Source organism: Sus scrofa, chromosome 18 (assembly GCF_000003025.6).
Source record: "Sus scrofa isolate TJ Tabasco breed Duroc chromosome 18, Sscrofa11.1, whole genome shotgun sequence".
NCBI lineage: Eukaryota > Metazoa > Chordata > Mammalia > Artiodactyla > Suidae > Sus > Sus scrofa.
Window position 1 is genome coordinate 33,806,388 of NC_010460.4, and position 23,546 is coordinate 33,829,933.

At 39.1% G+C, this 23,546-nt stretch overlaps 1 protein-coding gene across 10 annotated transcripts in view; it reads left to right on the forward strand.

The window, feature by feature from the left end:
• DOCK4 (dedicator of cytokinesis 4) overlaps positions 1–23,546 on the forward strand; it is a 456,170-nt gene that overhangs the window by 383,189 nt on the left and 49,435 nt on the right. For 6 of the 10 annotated variants that reach the window (XM_021079277.1, XM_021079279.1, XM_021079282.1 and 3 more), the window contains 6 exons: positions 4,935–5,083; positions 6,780–6,865; positions 12,018–12,044; positions 12,189–12,284; positions 13,149–13,209; positions 17,017–17,110. In XM_021079277.1, the coding sequence (XP_020934936.1) occupies positions 4,935–5,083; positions 6,780–6,865; positions 12,018–12,044; positions 12,189–12,284; positions 13,149–13,209; positions 17,017–17,110 (513 nt within the window). The remainder of the gene's footprint in view (positions 1–4,934; positions 5,084–6,779; positions 6,866–12,017; positions 12,045–12,188; positions 12,285–13,148; positions 13,210–17,016; positions 17,111–23,546) is intronic. The other 4 variants (XM_021079281.1, XM_021079285.1, XM_021079283.1 and 1 more) reach the window with 1 other exon arrangement.

Genomic DNA, 23,546 nt, shown 5'->3' on the forward strand with positions numbered 1-23,546 from the left:
TAAATTAAGTATTCAGGGTGCTGTTTTAACAGTCCTTATAGAGCTTAAGTAAGCTTGTTACTTAAGAATATCAAAATACATCAGTTATAATTTTGTTTTTACCTATAAATATGTCATAGTGAGCATTTTGAATGCCAAAGGAGAATTTATTCAGATAATTATAGATTTACATTTTTAATGGAACAGGCTAATAGATTCAGTTTAACTCTGTTCACAAAGGACTGGCCATGTACAAGTTATTTTGAGAGTTCCAGCAAGTCTTCTTCTGGGTATTTATCCGAAGAATACCATAACAACTTCTTTGAAAGGATATATGCACTCCTATGTTCACTGTAGCATTATGTAATGTGATAAAACAGTGTTACCTCAATAAGTAAAGGGAGGTGGGAAGGCATGAATTTTCTCCCTCAAATTTATACATTTATACCTATGCTGGCAAGAACAGTCTACAAAGGGGAGTTCCTGTTGTGGCTTAGCTGATTAGGAACCTGACTATTATCCATGAGGATATGGGTTTGACCCCTGGCCTCTCTCAGTGGGTTAAAGACCCAGCATTGCAATGATGCGATGTGGTGTGGCTCACAGATGTGGCTCGGATCCTGCATTGCAGTGGCTGTGGCCTAGGCCAGCAGCTGCAGCTCCAATTTGACCCCTAGCCTGGAAATTTCCATATGCCACAGACACTGCCCTAAAAATCAAAGAAAATAAATAAATAAATAAAAAGAATAGTCTATGAAGAAAAGGGTTAGCCTTTAGTGCCATGTCCAGTCCTTGCCATCCATCATGCTGCAAGATTAAACTTTTTCTTTCTATTTTTAGTTGAACTAACATTCTTACTAAATATAAAGTGGGCTCTTTCTTCCACATTTGCAAACACAGTGTCTTATAACTGCTGTAGAAAAATCAATACTTCCCTAACAGGCTGCTCTGTGTGCATAAATATACAACTCCGACAGCCCCAGTAGCAGGTGCCCTAAATACCTCAAAACAAGCCCATGTGGCTGACAATTAGAGATGGGAAAAGTATACCAAATCTGTGATTTAAAAAGAAATATTCTAAATGAAGTTTATTTTGCTGTTGCCGTACATAGCTTAGGATTTTGCTTTGCAGCATGAGTAGGAATAAAATTTCTATGGTGGAGAGCTTGTGCAAATTGCACAGCTTCTTTGTTCCCAAAGTGTGTTTTCAGTAAAGAAAGACTATCCCCATAAATTCCTGAACAATGATTTAAATATGGATATGACCTCTCTACTGTCATAGAAAATCAGGCTACAAAAGAGAGTGTATAGATTTTGTTTGGGTTATGGTTGAAAGACACTAACTGTAAATGACATAGTTTAAAACCATTAGGAAAATTTTAATAGAGGCTGGATTTAGATTAATTTAAGGAATTACCGTTTACCTTTTTTAAAATGTGTGGTAAAGACATTGTAATTCTGTATTTATAAAATGGCCTACCTGTTAAAGATGCTTACTGGAGTTCCCGTTGTGGCTCAGCAGTAACAAACCCTACTAGTGTCCACAAGGATGTGGGTTGGATCCCTGGCCCTGCTCAGTGGGTTAAGGATCCTGCATTGCCATGAGCTGTGGTGTAGGTCAAAGACTCAGCTCAGATCTGGCATTGCTGTGCCTGGGGTGTAGTCCAGCAGCTGCAGCTCCCAATTGACCCCTTAGCCACCCTAAGAAAAGAAGAAGAAGAAGAAAAAAGATGCTTACTGATATTTGTACAAGTAGAATTATATGATGTTTCTGACTTGGTTTAAAATTTCCTAGGGGAGGAGTTCCCCCCCCCCCCCCGTCGTGGCTCAATGGTTAACGAATCGGACTAGGTACCATGAGGTTGCGGGTTCAATCCCTGGCCTTGCTCAGTGGGTTAAGGATCCGGCATTGTGTAGATTGCAGATGTGGCTCGGATCCTGCGTTGCCGTGGCTCTGGTGTAGGCCGGCGGCTACAGCTCCTATTCGACCCCTAGCCTGGGAACCTCCATATGCCACGAGAGTAGACCAAGAAATGGCAAAAAGCCAAAAAAAAAAAAAAAAAAAATTTCCTAGGGGAAAAATAATTGGGTTGATAGGTGAAACAGGATTAGCAAAAAGTTGTTGATAATTATTGAAGCTAGGTGATAGGTATGTGGGGATTTATTTTACTATCCTCTGGAATCTTAGGTGCATTGGAGATTTTTCATAGTAAAAAAATTTTTAAAGAAGAAAAATCACATTGTAAGATGTCTATAAATGGAAGAGATTTTTTTCAAAAGAGATACAAAAATACTGAAGCAAATTGTGGAAAATAAAATAAGTGTATGCTAACGATGTTCTTGTTAGAGAGGTCAAAGGATGCCAGCTCAGGAAAAATTAAAAACAAAGATTGTTATATAGCAGCCCTGAATCTTGTTCCACCAAAGCAGGTATAAGAGGACTATCCAGGCTGGCAGGAATTTCATTTTATTTTGTATTTCCTGCCTCTCTCATCCTCTTTTCCCTATGCAGACCCAAAAGCTGTGCAAAGGCTTCATGTCTCTTTGGTGTCAAGGTAGCAGGGAGAATATTCACCACTTGCCAAAATGGCCCTTGTCCTGTGCACAGGCTCCTTTCAGTTCATGGTTGTGCTGGAGCCTAGCATCTGTGGCTAGACTTTAAAGCTATGCAGTCATCTCCTAAGGCAGGGTCACCGAACAGGTGTAAGGCTGGCTAATTTCTGGGCTCGCCAGCCTTCATCTCTGCAGGAATCTCCTCTGCTTTTCTTTTTCTTCTCCTCGCTTGCTGGGACATCTTGAACAAGCAGTGAGTAGGTTTAAGCTTTTACAAATGACAGTAAGAGTGATTGAGTTCAGGTTGCTTCTGCTTTCTGCCCTGACAAAAATAACTGCAGAAAGAATTGCAAATGCTGGTTGCTAGTTACCCATTTGAAATGTGTATGTTGGGAAGATGGGGGAAATACAGGGCGAAGAACTCTGAACTGCTGTTTCTGTATGTTCTGCCACAGTGAGTTTGTTGGTCTTGGAAGTACTCATTCTTTTGGGGAAGATATACACGGGTACACTGATAAGGAAGTTTCTTTTTTCCTCAAGAAGGAGATGTTCTTGCTCTGATGTGAAATATTAAGCAGTCTTTTGGGAAAGATAAAATATTTACCTAGGTCAAAAATAAAGGTAGGAAAGCAAAAGGAATTAGAAGCCAAGTGTATTCCTCACACATAATGGGTATAGATAAGCAGTTTAGAGATGATAAGAAACAATGAAGTTACTTTTTTTTCTTTTCAAAATTTATTTCGTTGACGTATAGTTGATTTACAATGTGTGAATTTCTGCTGTGCAGCACGGTGATTCACCTATATACACACACATATATAAATATACGCACATTCTTTTTCATATCCTTTTCTTTTTTTCTTTATAGTTTATCACAGGATACTGAATAGTTGCCTATGCTATACAGTAGGACCTTGTTGTTTATCTACTCTGTATATGATACCTTAGGTCTGCTAACACCAACCTCCTGCTCCATCCCTCCCCCCACAAAACAGTTAAGAAATAAGCCTTGGAGCCACTATGGAAAAGTGCGGAGGCGCCTCAAAAGAACTAACTAAAGAATTGCCATATGATCTATAAGTCTCCTGGGCATATATCTGGACCAAACTGCAATTCAAAGATACATGCACCTCATTGTTTATTGAAACACTATTTATAATAGCCCAGACATGGACGTAACCTAAATGTTCATTGACAGAAGAATGGATAAAGATGTGGTACATATATACAATGTAATGTTACTCAGCCATAAAAAAGAATGAGAAATGCCATTTTCAGCAACAATGAAGTTACTTTTGATGAAACCTCAAAAAAAAAAAAAAAAAAACAAGAGGAAAGAGAGAATTCCTGCTGTGTCAAAGTGGGTTAAGAATCCAACTGCAGCAGTTTGGGTTGCTGTGGAGGTGTGGGTTCGATCCCAGCCTGTTGCAGGGGCTTACAGGAAAGGGTTTCGGTAGATGCTTCAGTATCATATGCTTTCATCCATGGCGTGAAGGGTTATACATGTAATGTACATACATGAAATGTACAATAGTACATTTGTCACAGCATGCCCTTTTCTTACAATAAAAATAGAAACTCTCTGAGATTTAACATGGATGACTGGAGTAATGGACCAAACTCAATATTCATCTTCTAGACAAAATCATCTGTGTCCACCCCACCCTCCATCTTCCTTTCCTTTGAATTATGGGTACCATACCTTTGAGCACCTATTAAACACCAATTTGAGTTCACTATTATCATATTGTAATCTTTTCAGAAAATTGTTCTTTGTTTGTTGGTTTGAGCCACCATTTAAATTTTTACTTTGGCAATATGTTTACTATGTAATAAAACAAGAAAAATTATATAATACACTTAAGAACAACTTTTAAAAATCACCAGGGATATCATCACCCAGAGATAACCACTGTGGATTGTATTAGGAAATATTATATTCTAGCCTATCATATATATTTTCTTTTTAAGTGAAAGTGCTACTTGTGCATAATGTACTTGTACCTTGCGTTTTCAGTTAATTATATTGAAAAAGTTCACCTGTATTACTCTTCTTCAACCTCATTTTTAATGACTGCATAAAAATTTTAATAAGTGAATGTACCATAGTATACCTAACCAATTCCTAATGATTTATACAATATTTCATTGTAACTTATGGCTTTTTAAAACTTTGAATAAGGTAAATCCCTAGTTTTTAAATTAAAAATGATGGAGAAATATTAACACATGGAAATTTACTGTTTATATATCTGCTTAGGGAAATATTTTCTTGCTTGAGAAGACAGCTACAGTTGAATGTATATTTGCAACAGTAGTTTTAAACAAATTTTGTAACATTAATTTTCTGAAATTTTATTAAAACTAAATATACTGAAATGTAAATATTTCATTCAATTTAGGAGAGCACAAGCTTCATTTCATCCCTGCCCTGATTGGCCCTTTCCTAGAAGTGACCTTGATACCCCAGCCAGATCTCCGGAATGTCATGATTCCTATTTTTCATGATATGATGGACTGGGAGCAGAGGCGGAGTGGCAATTTTAAACAGGTAGGTGGATGTGCTGCTCCTCAGAGCAGCTGGAAGAGTTGCAGTTCTCCTTGAGCATCTCTGGGCCTCCACATTCAACTCTGAGTTAGGGAAGGAGCACCGAACCTGCCGTCAATGAACCCAGATTCCAGCCCGGGCTGCCTACTCCTGAGCTATGAGCTACATAGCCTTGGACACCCTCTGGTACTGTGTTTCCCAGAGCCTAGGAGAAGCCCCCCAAAAAACATTTCATTCTCTTTCAGCTAAAAAAGTCCTGTCTGTGTTTAAGAACTGGCAGACGTTTTATTGGCTCCCAGCTGGACACAAGGCAGAGGAATGAGAAGGTTAATGATTCTTAAAATCATTGACCTCTCAGTGGTCTGCATATTGTGTTTGGGGAATGGCTTAGCTTTGAACATTTGATGCGCAGTGTGTTTTATTGCTCTTTGCTTGAAGCATGGAGAATTAATTTAAAGGGAAAAGCAGTAGGGATGGTCATAAGGGAAATTCCAAGGAGATGAGCCCATTATTTATCTTTGACACAGGATCTCACAGTGCTCCCTCAGTTTTGGAAAGACAGTTGTTCTTATTACAGAACCAGATCTCATAGCAGAAATCGGCTGCTTTTGCCATGCCGAGTCATTCATGTTGGAGATTGCAGGCCTAGTACCTGTTCACACAGTCACTTCGCTCACCTGTGGGAAGGAGCTGGGTCTCCCCCTTGCTTCTCCAGATGAAGCCCTTCTCAAGTCTTAGAAATGATCATCAACTGTATGAACAAGCTGAATGCATACATAGAACCCTTCCATTCCCCAAAACATGGCATTTCATCTGTACTAATATCTGCATTTATTTTCAAGAAAGCTAATAGCTGAATGAAAGGCTGTTTAAAAATTGTATTGGGCAAGACCCACTTGCCGTCTCTTTTAACATCTTATGAAGTTTGATTCAAAGAGAAAAATCGGGCTTAGTCCTTTGACAAAGCCAAATATCCCTCCCAGCTCCTAGTTGTTTAACTCTCTCTGGCCAAGCAGATTCTTCATTTTCTGTCTCTTGCTGCCTCAGAGAGATGAAGGGATATTCATTTCTGCCTTTCTGATAGTCAAGTCCTAAAGGATTTACATTCTTGAAAATACAAATATTTTGACTACAGTTTTCAGGAAATATGTCCTTTCTCTCTCATGCTGCTTATTGCTGACTTAGAATATGTGTATGGATCTACCATCTGCACATGGTTAGGACAAATTCTCCACTTCAGCAAAGTTGTGGCGCAACCTCGAAGTGTTTTGAGAAAGAAAATAGAGACAAAGCACATCAAATATTTAAATGAATATTTAAGGATACATTAGTTTGCTGATGTTCTTATATTTATCGTGATTTAAAAAAAAAGACATTGGGCTTGCCAGTTTTTACAGCTCCCAAAAAAGGAATTCAAACGTTTAAGCTGGGCTGAAGGCATTTGTGTTTGAATCAACAAATAAGAGTCTTTGGCGGCAGCACCTGCTACCCCACCGGGAGTTTGGAGTCATGTTGCTGCATCTAAATTGGCCCCCTAGAATTCCAAGGGGGTGTCTCCTGTTAACCAAAGCTGATAATGCCGCTTTCACAAAATTTACTGTGGCTTTCTCCCTTACAGAAATAAATAGGTTTCAATTTGCTTGGGAAAGCCTACTTGAGAAGGGGAGGAAAGAGAGAGTAACACTTGGATATGTTTCAGGTGGAAGCCAAGCTCATTGACAAACTGGACAGCCTGATGTCGGAAGGCAAAGGTGATGAAACATACCGTGAGCTCTTCAACAGTATGTGAGTAACATGTTTATCTCAAGTTGCTTCTACTGGGGGCAGTTGGTGTCAGTGATAAGCAGCGGGAGAACTACAAAGACAGCTTGGGTCTCACAGGAGTGCTTTGTCTTTGTGGAGTGTGAAATAAAGGATAATTGCCTAACTCTGGCAAATGGATCTTATTATACTGATAATTAGACGTATCTCAGATTAGTCTGATTAGGACAGATCACAAGTGTTATGTAACACAGCTCACTCTCTTCATGCCTAATAATTTTAAAACGGGGGTTACGTGATAATGCTTTTAAAGAGGCTGAAGAGGGAGAGGAAAACAAATGGTATGTTGGTCATGTTGGTACGTGGTGCTTTCGAAAGCAAGACATCCTTGGCTGATGTGCTGTTGGGATACTTCATCCAGTTTGCATCTATTCCTCAACACTTGATTTAATTTTTCAGTACCGATTGCTCATTCAGCATTGTTCACTGCTTCCTAAATATTTCTTATTGGAATATCGCAGAAGCAAATCATTTTTAGTCAATTCTACGATTAGGATTTGTCTAGAGGATAGAGAAATAAATGGAGTGTTGGAAGGGGGCTTCAAGGTTGTCCTTATTCATGTAAGAATGTGAGGTTGTCCTCACTAATGTAAGAGTGTGATCACCGGCACAGGGTGAATTACTCGCATCAAGGATTCATCCACCGGGTGAAATGGCCAGAGGACACATAAAGGTTTTAGCGCTTTCGGAGTTTAATTCTAGTGCTTGTTTTCTCTACTGCTTTCTATGGAGCTTAGTCATTTTTCAAACTTTGTGTACTTATGAAATGTTTCTTCCTGAAGAAAGAACCGGCTCACTGGGCTTGGGAAATGTTCACAATTCTTTCAGAAGTACAAAAACAATTTAGCAATATCTTTGTCTATTAAAATTTTTTTTTGCTTATATTTACACCCACGTGTCACCTAAAACGAAATATGAATGCTTTAATACTGATGGCCAAATTTAAAATTCTGTAATTCATGTCACGATCATAAATTTAGAGCTGTAAATATATTAGTATACAGGTTTGAAAAGTATTATTAGCGACTGATAGATTTCAGCTTGCCTGGTTCAGAATCATTCTTGAAGCTTTTAAGAAAATTATATTGAAAGGAACAGCCAAGAAGGGGGCATACAGATTTCTTGTGGTGGTGGTGGGTGATAAAATATATTCTTTTGTACCGAATCCTGAACAATGCCATTTTCTTCTGATACCATAATTAAATTGGAACTTTTAATAATTGTTCACCAAGTCCTTGTTCATTCTAATATACAAAGCATCTGTCTTTCATGACAGCTGGAGTTTAGCAAGAATTCTGATTAAAACCTCATCCACTATAATAAATTGCATTTGAGAACCACTCTCAGTTCAGTTACTAGTCCTTGGCTTGAACAAAGAACTAAAATGAGAAAGCACTCAGTGAAATGAATCTCTTGAGATTTGGGATTAATTATTTATAATAAATTCACGAGATTAATAAACACTCACATAGCTCTATAGTGCCTCTTATCTGCTTTAATAAGGGCCTGATGGCATGCAATTTGGACTGCTTGTGTATAAATAGGGCTTTGAAATAGAAGATGTACCTTGACATTAAAAGCAAACCAATAATTAACATATTAAGCCTCTATAATTAGGACTATTTTAAGGTGCCTGATTCATTCAATGGAGATTTTTAGTCTTTTGTTGATTCTTAGCATATTACTAGAAATGTTACTATAAATATTTTTCTTTCATGCTTTTATGATCAGCATATGGGGAATAAATAAAACATAAAGTGATAATTAAATGTCATTACTACCTGGGCTCAGGAAAGAAAGTGAAAAATCTAACTGTATTTCAGGAGACAATAAAATACCTTTTTGGTACTAGAAATCACAGGGAATTAGTGTAATCCCGATGAGTCATTGCACACATTATGAATTAGGCACACATGCCGTTATGGTACAGATTTTCATTTACTCTCTGTAACTCATGGCCAAAATGTCTTTAAATTTGTTCAGAAGCTGAAAGTAGCACACTGCTTCCCAAAATCACCTCTTTAGAATGATACTGTGGATTCGTATCCTATCTTCCTTCTTAAGAACTCATCTTTCCTTAACCCTCTCCTTTGCCCACACAAAATCTTTTTGAAATAAATAGAGTTCAGGATTCATTGTTTTGGATAATACTGAAATAGTGGATCATTGCCGCCCATGCACTATCCAGAAGAGAGTATCAGAATTAAATTCTGCTTCTCTGGGATCACTTAATTCTCTCACTGGGCTTCATTTCTTGAGCATCTCCCTGTGCTAGGTGCTCTTCTAAGGCTGAGGATACAGCATGACTGGGCCGTAGCAGCACATGGTAGAGGTACTGACACCCTCAGAGGCTCTACCCTCCAGAAGAGAAGAGAGAAACTCCACATCAGTCCTCTACCATGCTTTGTAAATATTGCTCTAAATAATTCACTAAGACCCCAAATTATTTCATAAATCTTTGTTTAGTGATCACACATTTAATTATAGCAGCTACATAACAATATTTTAGGTCTCTAATGTTTCTCTTTGAAATAACAAGAGCACACACAGACACAGGTGTTTTATATAAGCCATGGCCTCTGAACAATCCCACTATGACACAGAGAGGTCAGACGAAGGTCAAATCGTACACCCTTCATATGCTTTCATAGAGTAAAAGCCTGGTGAGCGATGTGTCATCCTACAGGACTGCAAATTATCCTGCTCCTCAATGGTACTGAGTCCCATTGCCTATCAATAAGCAAGAGGATCTCACCTTTCAGGGGTGGGGAGGGATGAATTAAGAGTTTAGGATTAACATATGCACGCTACTGTATATAAAATAGAAACAACAGGGACCCTTGTATAGCACAGAGAACTATATTTAGGGCTTTATAATAACCTATAATGAAAAGGAATCTGGAAATTCCCACTGTAGCCCAGCCAGTTAAGAACCTGACATAGTGTCCATGAGGATGTGAATTTGATCCCTGGCCTTGCTCAGTGGGTTAAAGATCCGGTGTTGCCACAAGCTGTGCCATAGGTCGCACATGTGACTCAGATTTGGTGTTGCTGTGGCTGTGGTGTAGGATGACAGCTTTGGCCCCAATTTGACCCCTAGCCTGGGAACTTTATGCTGCAGGTGCAGCCCTAAAAAAAAAAAAGGAAAGAAAAGAATATGAAAAAGAATAGATATTGATATTCTTCTGTATTACTGAATCCTCTTGCTGAAACTAATGCAACATTACACATTAAGTGTACTTCTAAAAATGGTTTAAAAAGTTAAAAAAGAATGATGCATAACTTATGCTCTTTTGACATGTACGTAAAGTTTAGAGCATTAGTTTATGTAACAGCCATTTATCACTTTATTTCCCCCCCAAAAAAGGAAAGGAATCATCTTTCACCATTATTAGATGAGTTCCTTGTGTACTCAACATGAGCACGTCAACACAATTACAGACCAAATGGAAATATACCAAATGGTAGGCCAATGTCACCCAAGTGATCTAGACTCTCCTCCTCTTGCCTGAGAGCCTCTCCTTGTTGGTGTGTATCAGGTAAACTGGGAGGTCTGGCTGCCCCACAGAAAGAGCAAGCCTGGCAGAGAAGGCAGATGGTTTGCATTCTAGGCTTGGTCCCGACATTTGGGTCTTGAGTTACTCAGGAAAACAATCTCTGCAAAGCTGTGCCTCTTTTTACAAGAGGATTGTGTAGCTGAGATTTCCTACTGCATCTGGAGGCTGTGCTAATTAATGAAACTCATGCCTGTAAAAGAAGTCTCCATATATTTTTAGAATTATTACCTAACTTGAGTTCTTTGTTTTTCAGCCTCAAAGTGTATGAGGTGTGGGCTGTCACTTGGGAAGATGTCTCCATCATCCTGCATTGCTTTGGCAGGCAGATTTGCATTTGAGTACTTGATCCAGTACCAGTTTGGCATTTAAGCTTGAAACTGGTGCTTTTCAGAGGTTTTTTTGTTTGTTTGTTTGTTTTAAAGAAAACGCATTTAGAACAAACGAGGGGTCCTTTCCTTGGGGGATTAGTCAGGGCTAACTCCATCCTTTCATGTGCTTTGTCTCCCCCTTGCCCTCCTCTTTAACCTAGGAAGTAGCTCAGAATAAACAGGAAAAACAAATGATCAGGGATGCTTGGGCAACAGATGAGGAGACAAGACTGGGCACTGGAATGGCAATAGCAAGACAAAGTTGAGAGTGGGAAGGAAAATTGAGAGCGAATGTAGCCACAGAACAAAAAAAAAGATTTGACAAAACAGCTTTTTTTTTCTGCTAGGCACAGTATATGCGAGGCTGAGATGGTGCTTGTAAGAAATGTTTTCTCCCTCTGTGTTATTCCTGAAACCAAGATGAAAGGGAAACAAGATTTTAGGCAGAAATAATGATCACTGAATTTAGGAGGGGAAGGGAAGCATCTTTATATCATCATGCCTATGTTTTTACTTCTATCTTCTGGGGACAGTTCAACCGTAAAGGTTTTTGCCAAGTATATGGTGAATTTGTCACAAGGTGGGAGGGAAAGTCAAACAGCCCCTAATTACTATGATTGTTACTGTTTTGTGTTTACATAGCAGTGCCTCTGCTCCAAGGTGCTTAAGTGTAGGGAAAATGTAGGAGGAGAGATGTGGTTTGGTACTTGTCATCAGTCTGCTGTAATAACCACATAGAAAAAGCCTCTGTGATTAATGACAAAATGAATGAAACTGTTGAGTGAGCGCACAGATAGTACAATATGTATTGAGTGGGCAAATGTTAAGTGAAAGGAAAAAACGCAAAACGTCATACCGTCTGTACAAGGATTTTCCTGTAGCAGTTGCATTGCAGTAAAACTGCTTGGATGAAGATGCATTCCACTGAGAGGTAGGAAAACGTTTTTATGTGAATAAAGCAAGCTCTTACTTAAAAGTAAACTTAGAGGCACTCCTGTTTTCGCTTTTCGCAGTGTTATTTGATGTGGTGGGGCGCGAGCCTCTGTTAGTGGAAGAGAGAAGCTAGGAAACAGTGTCTTTGAGCTGTGAGGTGCTTGCATATTTTGAAAATATGATTATATGCATGTGTTCGTATTTGATGACTTGGATAATCTGAAAATCAATTTGCTTTGTCAATGCTTCCTGGATTAGAATTCCACTATTTGGTCCGTATCCTAGGTAAGACATTGTTTGCAAATTGTGCTACTTGTGAGATGTTGCCGTGGTTGCTAAGGCATTTAAGGTACTGATGAAAGTAAAATAGTTGTCATGGTGACTGATAAAAATAAATGTTGAAAATGCCCTGGGTTCTTTCTTTTCCAGTCTACTAAAGAAAATTGAGCGGGAAACATGGAGGGAAAGTGGTGTTTCATTAATCGCCACTGTAACTCGACTCATGGAGAGGTTGTTAGATTACAGGTAAGCCGAGTCCCCCATTTTCCAGATGTGCTGCGCTACATTTAGAAAGTCCAGGAGTTAGAACAGAGTCAATGTTCCACTTGAGTTAATCACTCAAAAGAGTTAATCATCAGAGAGTGGAACTTTGTGCAGTAAATGATGGACTTCTAACTAGCTGGTTCAGAGTTATTTGTTTTTCCCTATGTTTTGTTCTGGGGTTTTTTGGCAGTTCTTTCAAAGTCTTAATGAACTAAGAGGGTTCTCAGAGTCCTGTCTTTAAAGAAAAAAATTTTTTTGTGTGTTTAGACTCGTCTGTTAGAATCAGTAGATCCATTTGTCTTAGGGGGACAACAGAGTAACAGAGAATTGTACAGTCATGCTGTTTTCTTACCAAAGGGGAGGGGAAATGAAACCACACTGTTACCTTTCATAGACATCATTTTTTGATTTTGAAATGACCTAAACTGCTAAAGCAGTTCATCCCACTTAAACGCATGGCATTTTAAGAATAAAAGCCTCATTCTCACTGTGATGACCAGCTCCTTCTCCTCCCAGTGCAAGTGTATAATATGACACCTTCAGTATACTGTCCGCCTGAGCCCCTGGTCTTTTGAAAGGAAGCGCAATCTACCTGGAAGTGAAAATTCTCAGTGGAAAATGGGGCTCAGGAGGGTCTGACACCCCCAACCCCCCAGCCTCCGCTGAGCTCACACCTCCCAGGGCCCTTCCTCTATTCCACTGAGCCTTTATCCCAGCAGCAACCTGCTCATTGCTTCTAGTCTCTGATGGGTTTTTTGTTTTTGTTGTGTTTTCCCCTGAAAGAACAAACTATGTTTGCCCCTAGGAAGGAAGTTCTAAGTTCTGACTCTTGCTTTTTGTTTTTAGGGACTGCATGAAAGTGGGTGAGGTAGACGGCAAAAAGATTGGCTGCACAGTTAGCCTCCTGGTTAGTAGACGCTTCCCCTTTTCTTCCTTATATTCCTAATGTGTGTTATTTCACAGAAACACTAGGCTTTGTTTGTTTTTCACCCACAATATGTCTTGAGCTGGGTGTTTCTTAGAAGAGTTTAGAACTGTTTTGGCTTCAAGTTGAATTAAAAGCTAGAAGATTCTCAGCTCAGAACATTGCAGAACACACCCACTCGAAGATCCCAGGGCAGTGCCTCCCTTCTCCTGCAACATCACTCTTCTGCTCTGGAGTCTTTTGTGCTCTCCTAGGAAAAAGCACGAGGTCCCTGGAGAAGGGGACACGTCTCACCTCTGTGTGCACAGTTTCTGTCCTTCTTACATTTATTCTAGATTTTAATAAATATTAACACTCTTCTTTTGTAAACAGACCTGTTTCCTGTTTCACACATGAATTTCTACTCTCTGGCTTTTTTGCAGATTAAATCCTTAATACCACTATTGTTAAAGTTTGGGTTGTAACCAGAATGACCGTATAATATCTCAGCCAAACAAGACATTTTTGAGAACAAAAATAGGATTATGTAAGGATAATTGGCTACACCAGAACTGTGGAAGTAAAATAAAATTTATATTGAAATGTCTCATAACTAACTATTAGTAAAATGGTAATCTCACTACAGAGCAAAAGAATGACCAGAGGTTTACATTCCTTTTTCAAATTATAATATGGATAAATTGATGCTTTAAATAGTTTACCTTAATCGGATTTCAAATACAGGAATGCCTTGTGACTGCTTCCAGTTCTAAATTTGTGAATATCATGGTCTCTTTTTCTTGTTCTGCAGAATAGTTGAAACCTCATCATCTATTCTAAGTACTTGCACAGACAGAATTCCAGTTCTTACCCTGATCCATATGAGTCTCTCACATGTCTTTTGCTCTATTTGCCTGCACCTTTGAAATTTTATTTTGTCCCCCACTCTGATGCTGTCTTGTCCTAGCTCTCTGATTTCAGTTTGTTTTGTTTTGTTTTGTTTATTCCCCTAATAGCCCCTCTTCAGCACTCAGGATTTTGCTGTCTGATGACTGCCTTGTTAATCTGATTCCCTAATGTGTTTTCTCTCTGCGCATTTCTTCATCTCTGAATATATGACTTTATCCTTCTTTACCACACCCACCACTTCCTCCTCATTTTTGCATTTAATTGTTACATCTCCACCTCCGATATCAGTCACTAAAAATAGCACAGCCTGAGCATCCTCTATCAGGCCACATCTTATTATGCAGTTTCTTCCATAATTTTTGTCATCTGACCCAACAGTAACCTCCAGGCCATCAAGTCAAGCTCACTGGGTCAGCCCATTACCTCTCCTCTTAGCACTTATTTCTAACCTTGAGCACAGTCATTCCCACTTTTAAATTTCCTATCTGTGCTTCCCCAGCTTTTTGCCAGCCTTTCACCAGGGTCAAGTTCCCCCACCTGATCTCCTTCCATGTCCCTAGTTGTACATCAGTATTTGGGGAGAAAAACAAAGAGCTGTATAAGCTTCAGGTTTTCTCAGTCTGTCTCCTGGTTCTGCTGCAACTCCAGGAACAAGTCTCATAAATGACTTCAAAGAAAGCCTTGGCCAGCGTTCCCTGGTGGCCTAGTGCTTAAGGATCTAGCATGGTCCCTGCCGCAGCTTGGGTGGCTGCTATGGCTCAGGTTCCCTCCCTGACCTGGGAACTTCTGCATGCTGCAGTATGACAAAAAAAGAAAAAAAAAAAAAAAAGAAAGCTTTTCCCTTTTCCCAAAGAAATCATCTTCTATTGATTATCTCCGTCTTCTCTCCCAGGGCCCTCCGTGTGGAGGTACACAAACAAATGTAGACCCTGGATTCATTTCCTCATTTGCTCTAACAGATCATTTCTTTGGATGAAAGAATGCATATTCTGACCTACATGTGTTTCGCATAGTTTTCCAGTGGGAGTAAGCCCGAGACTTAATAAAATCAGTGGCCCCATCAATGGTCACTTGAGACAAATAATTTATCCTGATAGTTTGACACAAGAATAATCTTTATAGGAAATGCTCACATTTTGAAAGCTGTTCTAATTTCAACTAGCATGAGAATACTTTTATTAAAAGACCACATATATAACGTTGAAGCTGATCTTTTTAGATTCTACTCCATATGGAAAGTTTTTGATGTTTTCTAGCTGCAGTATGGTTCTCTTTAACCACTTACTTCCTCCTAGAGCTCAGTCTTAACTCTTTGAAAAGATCAATTCCAGATTTTCTGCAGGAGAACTCTGGCTTTCTTTATAAGATCAGAGTTAAACTGTAGTGCTAGATGGGTAAAAATGTGTAATCTTTGACATAACTAATACTAGGAAATGGAATTATTGTTTTGTTCTTTGTGTCACTCACTAGTTTTGCCAGACATACCTGACAGAGTCTCATCTGCTGCCTGGAGAGATCTTTTTTGTTGTTGTTAAGAACTCTTCATTTACAGAGTAATAGCTTGTTTTGTTCCTAAAGAAATCTTCTTAGCAGAGAAGTATGAAAGCAAATCATCCTTCAATAATATAAAAGCCTGCTATGGAGCTGTTAGAGTTATGTTTATGGTACAGCAACTCTTGCTAATGAAATGATTTTGGTTCTAATCAGAGAGATGTGAACAGCATTCTTTACTTAGCTTTTTAAAGAATGCCAAGATCTCCAGGACACAAGAGGAAGGGGTTGGATAATGGTGTCAATTAGAAAAAATATTGTTTATGATGCATTCAACTAAGTTTCAGTGCCTCAAGGTTAGACGAGTCCTCATATTGAAGAATGGACACCTGTTAGGAAGTGGCCAGAAAATTCATTGACAGCAGATCCTTAGGCTTCAAGCCCAAGTTACAGTTTAATTAGCCACATTGGCTCGTTTGGTCCATTATCAAAGCTCTTTCTGGCTAATCAGCTTCAAAATTTTTTAGAATTCCTGGCCTTCCCCCCTTAGAAAAACCTGTCACTCCTTCAGGTCGACAGACTTATCATCACTATTCCTTTTCCTTCTTTTGTATACGAGCTAACATCGGTAAAGTGACAGCAGCAAGGCTGATAGTAGTTAATATGGCTTAAGTCGGGATTTCATAGTGTATCATGATCCACTCACTAAAAGTGTCTGAGAGTCTCAGAACATCATGCTTATGCTGGAATCCAACTTATTACACATTTGCTCCTATGTTTACCAAGTTCAGTCTGGACTAATATGTTTTCTGGTATGGTAAAGGAATGGATGCCTATAAAATATACCTTTAAAATGCCAACATCACATGTCCAGGTCAAAGTTGAGTTTTTGATGACTAATGTTAAAGCATTTTAGACACGTATGGTAAGATCCAGATACTTTTTTTATAAACAAAATATTTTCAATAAGCTCCAAAACAGTAATCTGAAATAAAATCTCTCATTAATCCTTTTATGTTCTGATCATAAACTGGAAACCTTTCATTTAAAACCAAATAAGTTTAAAATTAAAGAAACTATCCTTTGAATATCACTGATCAAATTTAATAAACAGGTTATTCTCTTACATGCATTTAATATTTCTGATTGAATTAACTGATTGTCCATTGGCAGTTGGAAAACAATATTAAACTTTGCTGAACAGCAGAAATTGACAGACCATTGTAAATCAACTATAATAAAAATTTTTTAAATCTATCACTGGGTCTCCTTACTTGATTTTTAAAGTACATTTGTATGGAAAAATGTATCTGTTCTCTTGGTGCAAGACATGGAACATCGAGCAGAGTAAAGAGCAGATACTTGCCAGCCTGATTGTTGAAATATCCATATTTATGCTCTTTTTTATAGAACTTCTATAAGACTGAACTGAACAAGGAAGAGATGTATATACGCTACATCCACAAGCTCTATGATCTGCATCTCAAAGCTCAGAACTTCACAGGTAATTGTGTCTTTTCTCTCAGGCCTGGGGTAGTGGGCTGGACACTGGTATATTCAACATAATAACTCCTCTATTTTTTAATCAGAGCTGAGAACTCAAGCATTTCTCCTTTAAAAATGAAATGGGGAGTTCCCTTCGTGGCTCAGTGGTTAATGAACCCGACTAGCATCCATGAGGACACGGGTTCCATCCTTGGCCTTGCTCAGTGGGTTAAGGATCCAGCATTGCTGTGAGCTGTGGTGTAGGCCTCAGACAAGGCTCAGATCCAGCGTTGCTATGGCTGTGGCGTAGGCCAGGGGCTATAGCTCCGGTTGGACTCCTAGCCTGGGAACCTCCATATGTCATGCGTGTGGCCCTAAAAAAACAAAAAAACTTAAAAAAAATCAAAATGTATTTTTTATTAAATTTATGTTTTCTAAGTACTCCATTTTATTTTATATATTGGCTTTTTAAAAAACTGTTATCTCTTTGCATAGTTTTTTAAAGGTCACTTTTGGGATTATAAACTACAGACCTGGCTTTTCACAGTCTACCTAAATTTAGCATTTCACCACTTAAGGTAAATATAGGAAGTTAAATATAGGAACTTTACAACCTCCCTACTTTATGTTGTAGTTATCATAGGTATTACATTTGTGTACCTTAAAAACTCCTTTGGATAATGTCATAATTTTCAAGTCATACCTATTTTAAAGAATTTAAGAGGATAAAAATAATCTATTGTATTTATTCAGATAGTTACCTATTATTCTGTTGCTCTTTTTTCATTCATGAAAATCTCAGTTTTCCTCTGTTAACGGTTTCATTCAACTCAAAAAACTTGTTTTAGTATTTCTTTTTTTTTTTTTTTTTTTTGCTTTTTAGGGCCACATCTGCAGCATATGGAAGTTCCTGGGCTAGGGGTAGAATTGGAGCCACAGCCGGTGGCCTGTACCACAGCCAAAGCAACGAAGGATCTGAGCCGCGTCTGCAACCTACACCACAGATCACAGCAATGCTGGATCCTTAACCTACTGAGCAAGGCCAGGAATCAAACCCGCATCCTCATGGATCCTAGTCGGATTTGTTAACTGCTGAGCCGCGAAGGGAACTCCATGTTTTAGTATTTCTTTTAGAGCAGATCTAGCAGTGAAGAATTCTTAGTTTTCCTTAATTTTTATTTCACCTTCATTCCTGAAGGAAATGTTGGCTGAATATAGAATTCTAGGTGGACAGTTTCTTTGTTTCAGTACGTAGAAAATGTTGCAGTTCCCCGGTGGCCCAGCAGTTAAGGACCTGGTGGTGTCATGGCTACAGGTCGTGTTAACTACTGAGGTTGGAGTTCGATCCCTGGACTATTGTTTTACTTTCTTCTGGCCTCCATTGTTTCTGATGAGAAATTTAAACAGTTTAAATTGTTATTACCTTGTTAGTAATTTGTAATTTACCCTGGTTGCCTTCAAGACGTCATCTTTGGTTTTCAGCACTTCAATTATGATGTATATGAGTACAGTTTTCCTTAAGTTTATCCTGGTTGGGTTTGCTGAGTTTCTTGGATCTATAAACTCACTTCCTTATCAAAATTTGGGAAGTTTTATGGCATTATTTCCTCAAATATATTTTCTTCTCTCTTTTGGGACTCCACTGATATGGAAGTGAGGCCTTTTGGTATTATTCCTTAAGTTTCTAGAATTCTGTTCTTTTTTTCTTTTCAAATTTTCTTCTTTCTGTCTTCAGAATAATAATTTCTGTTGATCCATTTTCAAGTCCATTGTCTTTCCTTTGTCATTTCCATTCAAATACTGAGCCCTTCTAGTGAAATTTTAATTTTTGTTATTTTTTATTATACAGATCTAAAATTTTTATTTTAACCATTTTGTTTAATAGCTTCAGTTTCTTTGCTAAGAGCCCATAACTTTCTATTTGTTTCACAAGTGTTCACTTTTACTTCAAGTGGCATGGTTATAATAGCTCTTTCATAGTATTTGCCTGTAATTTCAACATCTGAATCATCTTCAAGTTGGCATCTGTTAATTGCCTTTTCCCTTCGAGATTCATTTAGTTTTCCTGGTTCTTTGAATGTGAAGTAATTTTGGATTGTATCCCAGATATTCTGAATGTTATAAGATTCTGGCTTCTGTTAAAAATATTCTGCAGAATATTGACTATTTTTATTTTAGCAGAAAATCAATCCAGTTAGTTTCAGATCTCAAGTACTGAGCCATCTTCTGAGGGTCAGTTTAGTTTTCAAAGTCTTTGCAAGTACTTTTCTGGTCTTTCCCACATGTTTGTCACCCAGGAAGAGTCTGGGACCTGGAATGTTATCTATAGTTTAGTTCATTTGTCAAAATCTTTGTTTTGTTGATTCTAGTTCATTCTATACATGTATAGCCTGGAGTGAGCCCAAGAAGTCCTATACAGAATTTTAAAATCCCTTTCAGGAGTTCCCTACTGACTCAGCGGAAATGAATCTGACTAGCATCCATGTGGACACAAGTTCAATCCCTGCCCTTGTTCAGTGGGTTAAGGAAGTGGTGTTGCCTTGAGCTGTGGTGTAGGTCGCAAATGCTGTTGCTGTGGCTGTGATTAGACCCCTAGCCTGGGAACTTCCATATGCTAGGGGTGCAGGCCTAAAAAGACAAAATGAAATGAAATGAAATGAAATGAAATGAAATGAAATGAAATGAAATGAAATGAAATCCCTGTCTTCCTCTCTCTGATCTTTCTCGCTCTTCCCATCTCCTGGAGGCTCCCTGTCCTAGACTTCTCACCTGGTTAGAGCCAAGGCTTGAGTCTCCATGCTGTGATGCACTATATGACAGTTGGTCTCCCTGGGAAAAAATGGAAGCTGCTGCTGCCGCCACTGTGGTTGTCCTCACTGTCCCACTGCAGGTTTGCAGATTTGCAGTTAGTTTGTCCTGGGACTCGAGTGGTCCCAAAGAGTCCAAAGTGTTCCATCCCACAGAAGGTCCTTTCCCAGTCCTCTGACTAGAGGAGCTTTTCTTGGAGCTTTTTCTGTCTGTTTCCATTTCCAGTTCCAGGAGACAGGGAAGGCTAAGCCAGGAGATGTAAGGGGCAAAAAATAAAACCAGAGAATTCACCACTATATGGCCCTTCTTTGAGTATTGATGTTTCCTACCTTCTCATTTATGTTTCTGAATCCTCCAATAGTTGATTCATATTTTCTGTCTAGGGTTTTTAGTTGCATCAGTGTGAAAGATAGGCTAGAATGTGCTTACGACACCTTAACCAGAATGAGAATTCTCTAACTAGATTTAGGAATGACCAATCTTAGTCTTTTGCCTCAGTGTTCTTCCAAAGAACTTCTGAATCATGGTTCCTCCATCAGCTTGAAAAGAGTATAGGAACTCTCTCTGAAATGGTGCTCAAAGTCCCAGAATTTAAGCATGCGCCTCTAGCTATGGTTCCCCTACGTAAATTAAAAGCATCAGTGTTTACTAGGTCTGGAGAACTTCGTGATAGCTTTGAGTGCCCTCATTCATGAAGTGCTATTAATTCTGCTTCCTAAAAATCAAAACCACTTCCTTTACATTGTTTCTGGTTTTCCTGCCTCAATGAGGTCTTCCTCCTCTCTCACCTGGACTGCTTCTTAACTATCCCCAAAGTTACTCACTAGAGCTGGAGTCAGGGAACTTCAGTCTGCAGGCCAGCCACCTGATTTTGTAAAGAAATTTCTATTAGAACTCAGTTACACCCACTTAATTACATGGTGTCTACGGTTGCTATTGTGCTCCAGTGGCAGAGTTGTGTCGTTGCAACAAAAGCCGTATGGCCTGCAAGCCTAAATTATTGACTGTCTGGCCCTTGAGAAAATTTTGCAAGCTGCTTCTCTAAATATAACTGTCAATTCATGTGTTCTGCAAAATAAGCTCAAACTCTTTATTCAAGGACCATCATTCATTGAACCAACACATGTCTGTTCAACCTCATCTGCACTCTTGTATTACAGTCCTTCTTTTTCTCCTTCAGAGCCAGCTCCTATAGCATCTTTTCCATAAAGTCCTGGCCTCCCCTCTCTTTCCCTCGCAAACTCCATGACCCAGCACCCCTGCCTTGATGTTTCCAAATCTTCTCCTAGTTGATGTTTCCAACTCTTTTCTCATTGCAGGTTTTTTTCAGACTTCCATTAAAGCATCCATCTATCATGGTGTTTGTTGTGGTGGTGGTTGTTGTTTTGTTTGTTTGGGTTTTGTTGTTGTTTTGTGTTTTTTGGTGTTTTTGTTTGTTTGTTTTGTTTTTTGTCTTTTCTAGGACCGCACTTGCGGCCTATATAGGTTCCCAGGCTAGGGGTCGAATTGGAGCTGTAGCTGCCGGCCTGTGCCACAGCCACAGCAACATCAGATCCAGCCATGTCTGCAATCTACACCACAGCTCACGGGAACGCCGGATTGTTAACCCATTGAGCAGGGCCAGGGATCAAACCTGCAATCTTATGGTTCCTAGTCGGATTCGTTGATCACTGCGCCATAACGGGAACTCCTGTCATGTTGTTTTATTAATAGGTATGTGTGTGTGTGTTGATAGGGAGATAGGTAAATAGACAGATTTTAAAGTTCTGTGAGGATAGGTGATGTTTTCTTCTTCTTAATCTTCTCATTCCTTAGACTAGTGCCTAGCAATGTGTAATTTAAAAAATATATATCACTAATGAATGCACGCAAGGAAATGTTAACACCTTGAGAGCAGGCTTTTCTCCTCAGTCCTGGTAATCCCTAGTCACTAAGGGAGCCCTGGTGTCTCTTCACACAGATGTGCTGATAGTTTTTATTTAAAATAAACTAAGATTTCTGAGCTGATTCTGTTGTCTGGGAGTTTTAAAGTAGTTTGTAGCCAGTTTTTGAGAGAAATGGTGAACCTAGTTTTTCTAACTGTGTAAACAACCTCGTAGACTTGTTTTATTTGAAAGATCATTTAAGAAAGAACTGAGAGAGGAAAGTGAGGACAAGCCCTTGAAGATACGTAACAGATATATTTTGGTTTTCTGAAAATCCAAATCTGTCTGATTATATTTTGAAAACGGCTACATCTTTTTCTTTAATTTGTTTACCCAGCTTGCAGTTTTTATGTTCCCCAAAGTCATAAGAAATACGTTCTTTTCCCGTGAAGCGTTTTACTCATCTCTCCTCTGTCCTCATTTTTGTGTGTCCTTGAAGAAAGTGAAATTGATGGAGACACTTTTCTGTCTTTGTAAGATTTGGTTTAAGAGACTTCACCCTTTCCAGCTTTTTGTGACGGGGCCCTTCTTTGCTCAGTTCATCTCCACCCTTCACCTGTTCTTTCTTTTTGTTTATTGGTGTCTTCCCTGTACACAAATGATGACATGAGATGGCCTATCATTAATTATGTGACGATGGCTTTTTCTCAAAATCATAAGCACTTTTAAAAACATTGTCTGTTGGAAATTTGGGATGGGATTCATTTTTCCTTTTTCAATGTGTAACATTGTCTTCTAAAGATGCAGAAAAATAAAGCTACAATGTATTGTAACAAAACATCTATAGTTTACTATTATGTGTCACCAGCCTCCATAGTCTGCAGTATTGTCCATGCCACAAAGGTATCCATGTTTCCTTGAATGAAACTTTTCTACAGCTTCCTTCACACACCCTGTTTTCCCAGATATACTCCATCATTTTCCCAAATCCATTTCTCAAACAGGTGTAATTTGTTCTCACAACTTTCCCACGTCACCATTCAGTCACCTGTCAGCTTCCTCTGCTGGCCCACCATTGCTTACTTCTCAGGGGCAGCCCACCCCACCTGACTTTCCAGCCATCCCCTGGACATCCCCAGGGCAAGAATGATTTGGAAAGCAGTTTAGGGACTAGAAATGCTTAATTGCTCCCCAACCCCACCCCCTTTTTTTTTCATTTTTTTTTATTGTCGTAAAATCTACATAACGTAAAGTTTACCATCTTACCCATTTTGTGTACAGCTCAGTGGCATTAGGTATACTCACATTGTTGTGAACCGTCGCCTCCATCCGTCTCTAGAACTTTCTCACCTGCCCAAACCAAAAGCCTATAGCCATTAAATAATAACTTCCCATGTCCCCCTCCCCCAGTCCCTGGTACTTTCTGTGTCTGTGAATTTGACCTTCATTGCCTTTTACGTCCCTCCCTGTGGGCAGCTGAAGGCTTCAGCTGTGGGGTGGAGTTCCCTCAGCCCTCACCCCTCTTCCTTTTCACTGTGACATGCTTAGTCTCAGGGATGTTTTTTGAGTACTCTGTGCCCACTGAAAAAAAAAGGCACAACTTTAAGGTTGAGAGTTATGTTTTAGGCAGTGGACAAATCTGAGGACTTAAGCCCACAACACAGCAACTCAGAACCAAGGGACGGCTCAGTAGAAGAAAAGGGGGAGGGGGTAAGCCAGGGTACACATGAGTTTTTGCAACAGAAGCTGGGTAGCCAGAACATCAGAAGATTACTGTTAATA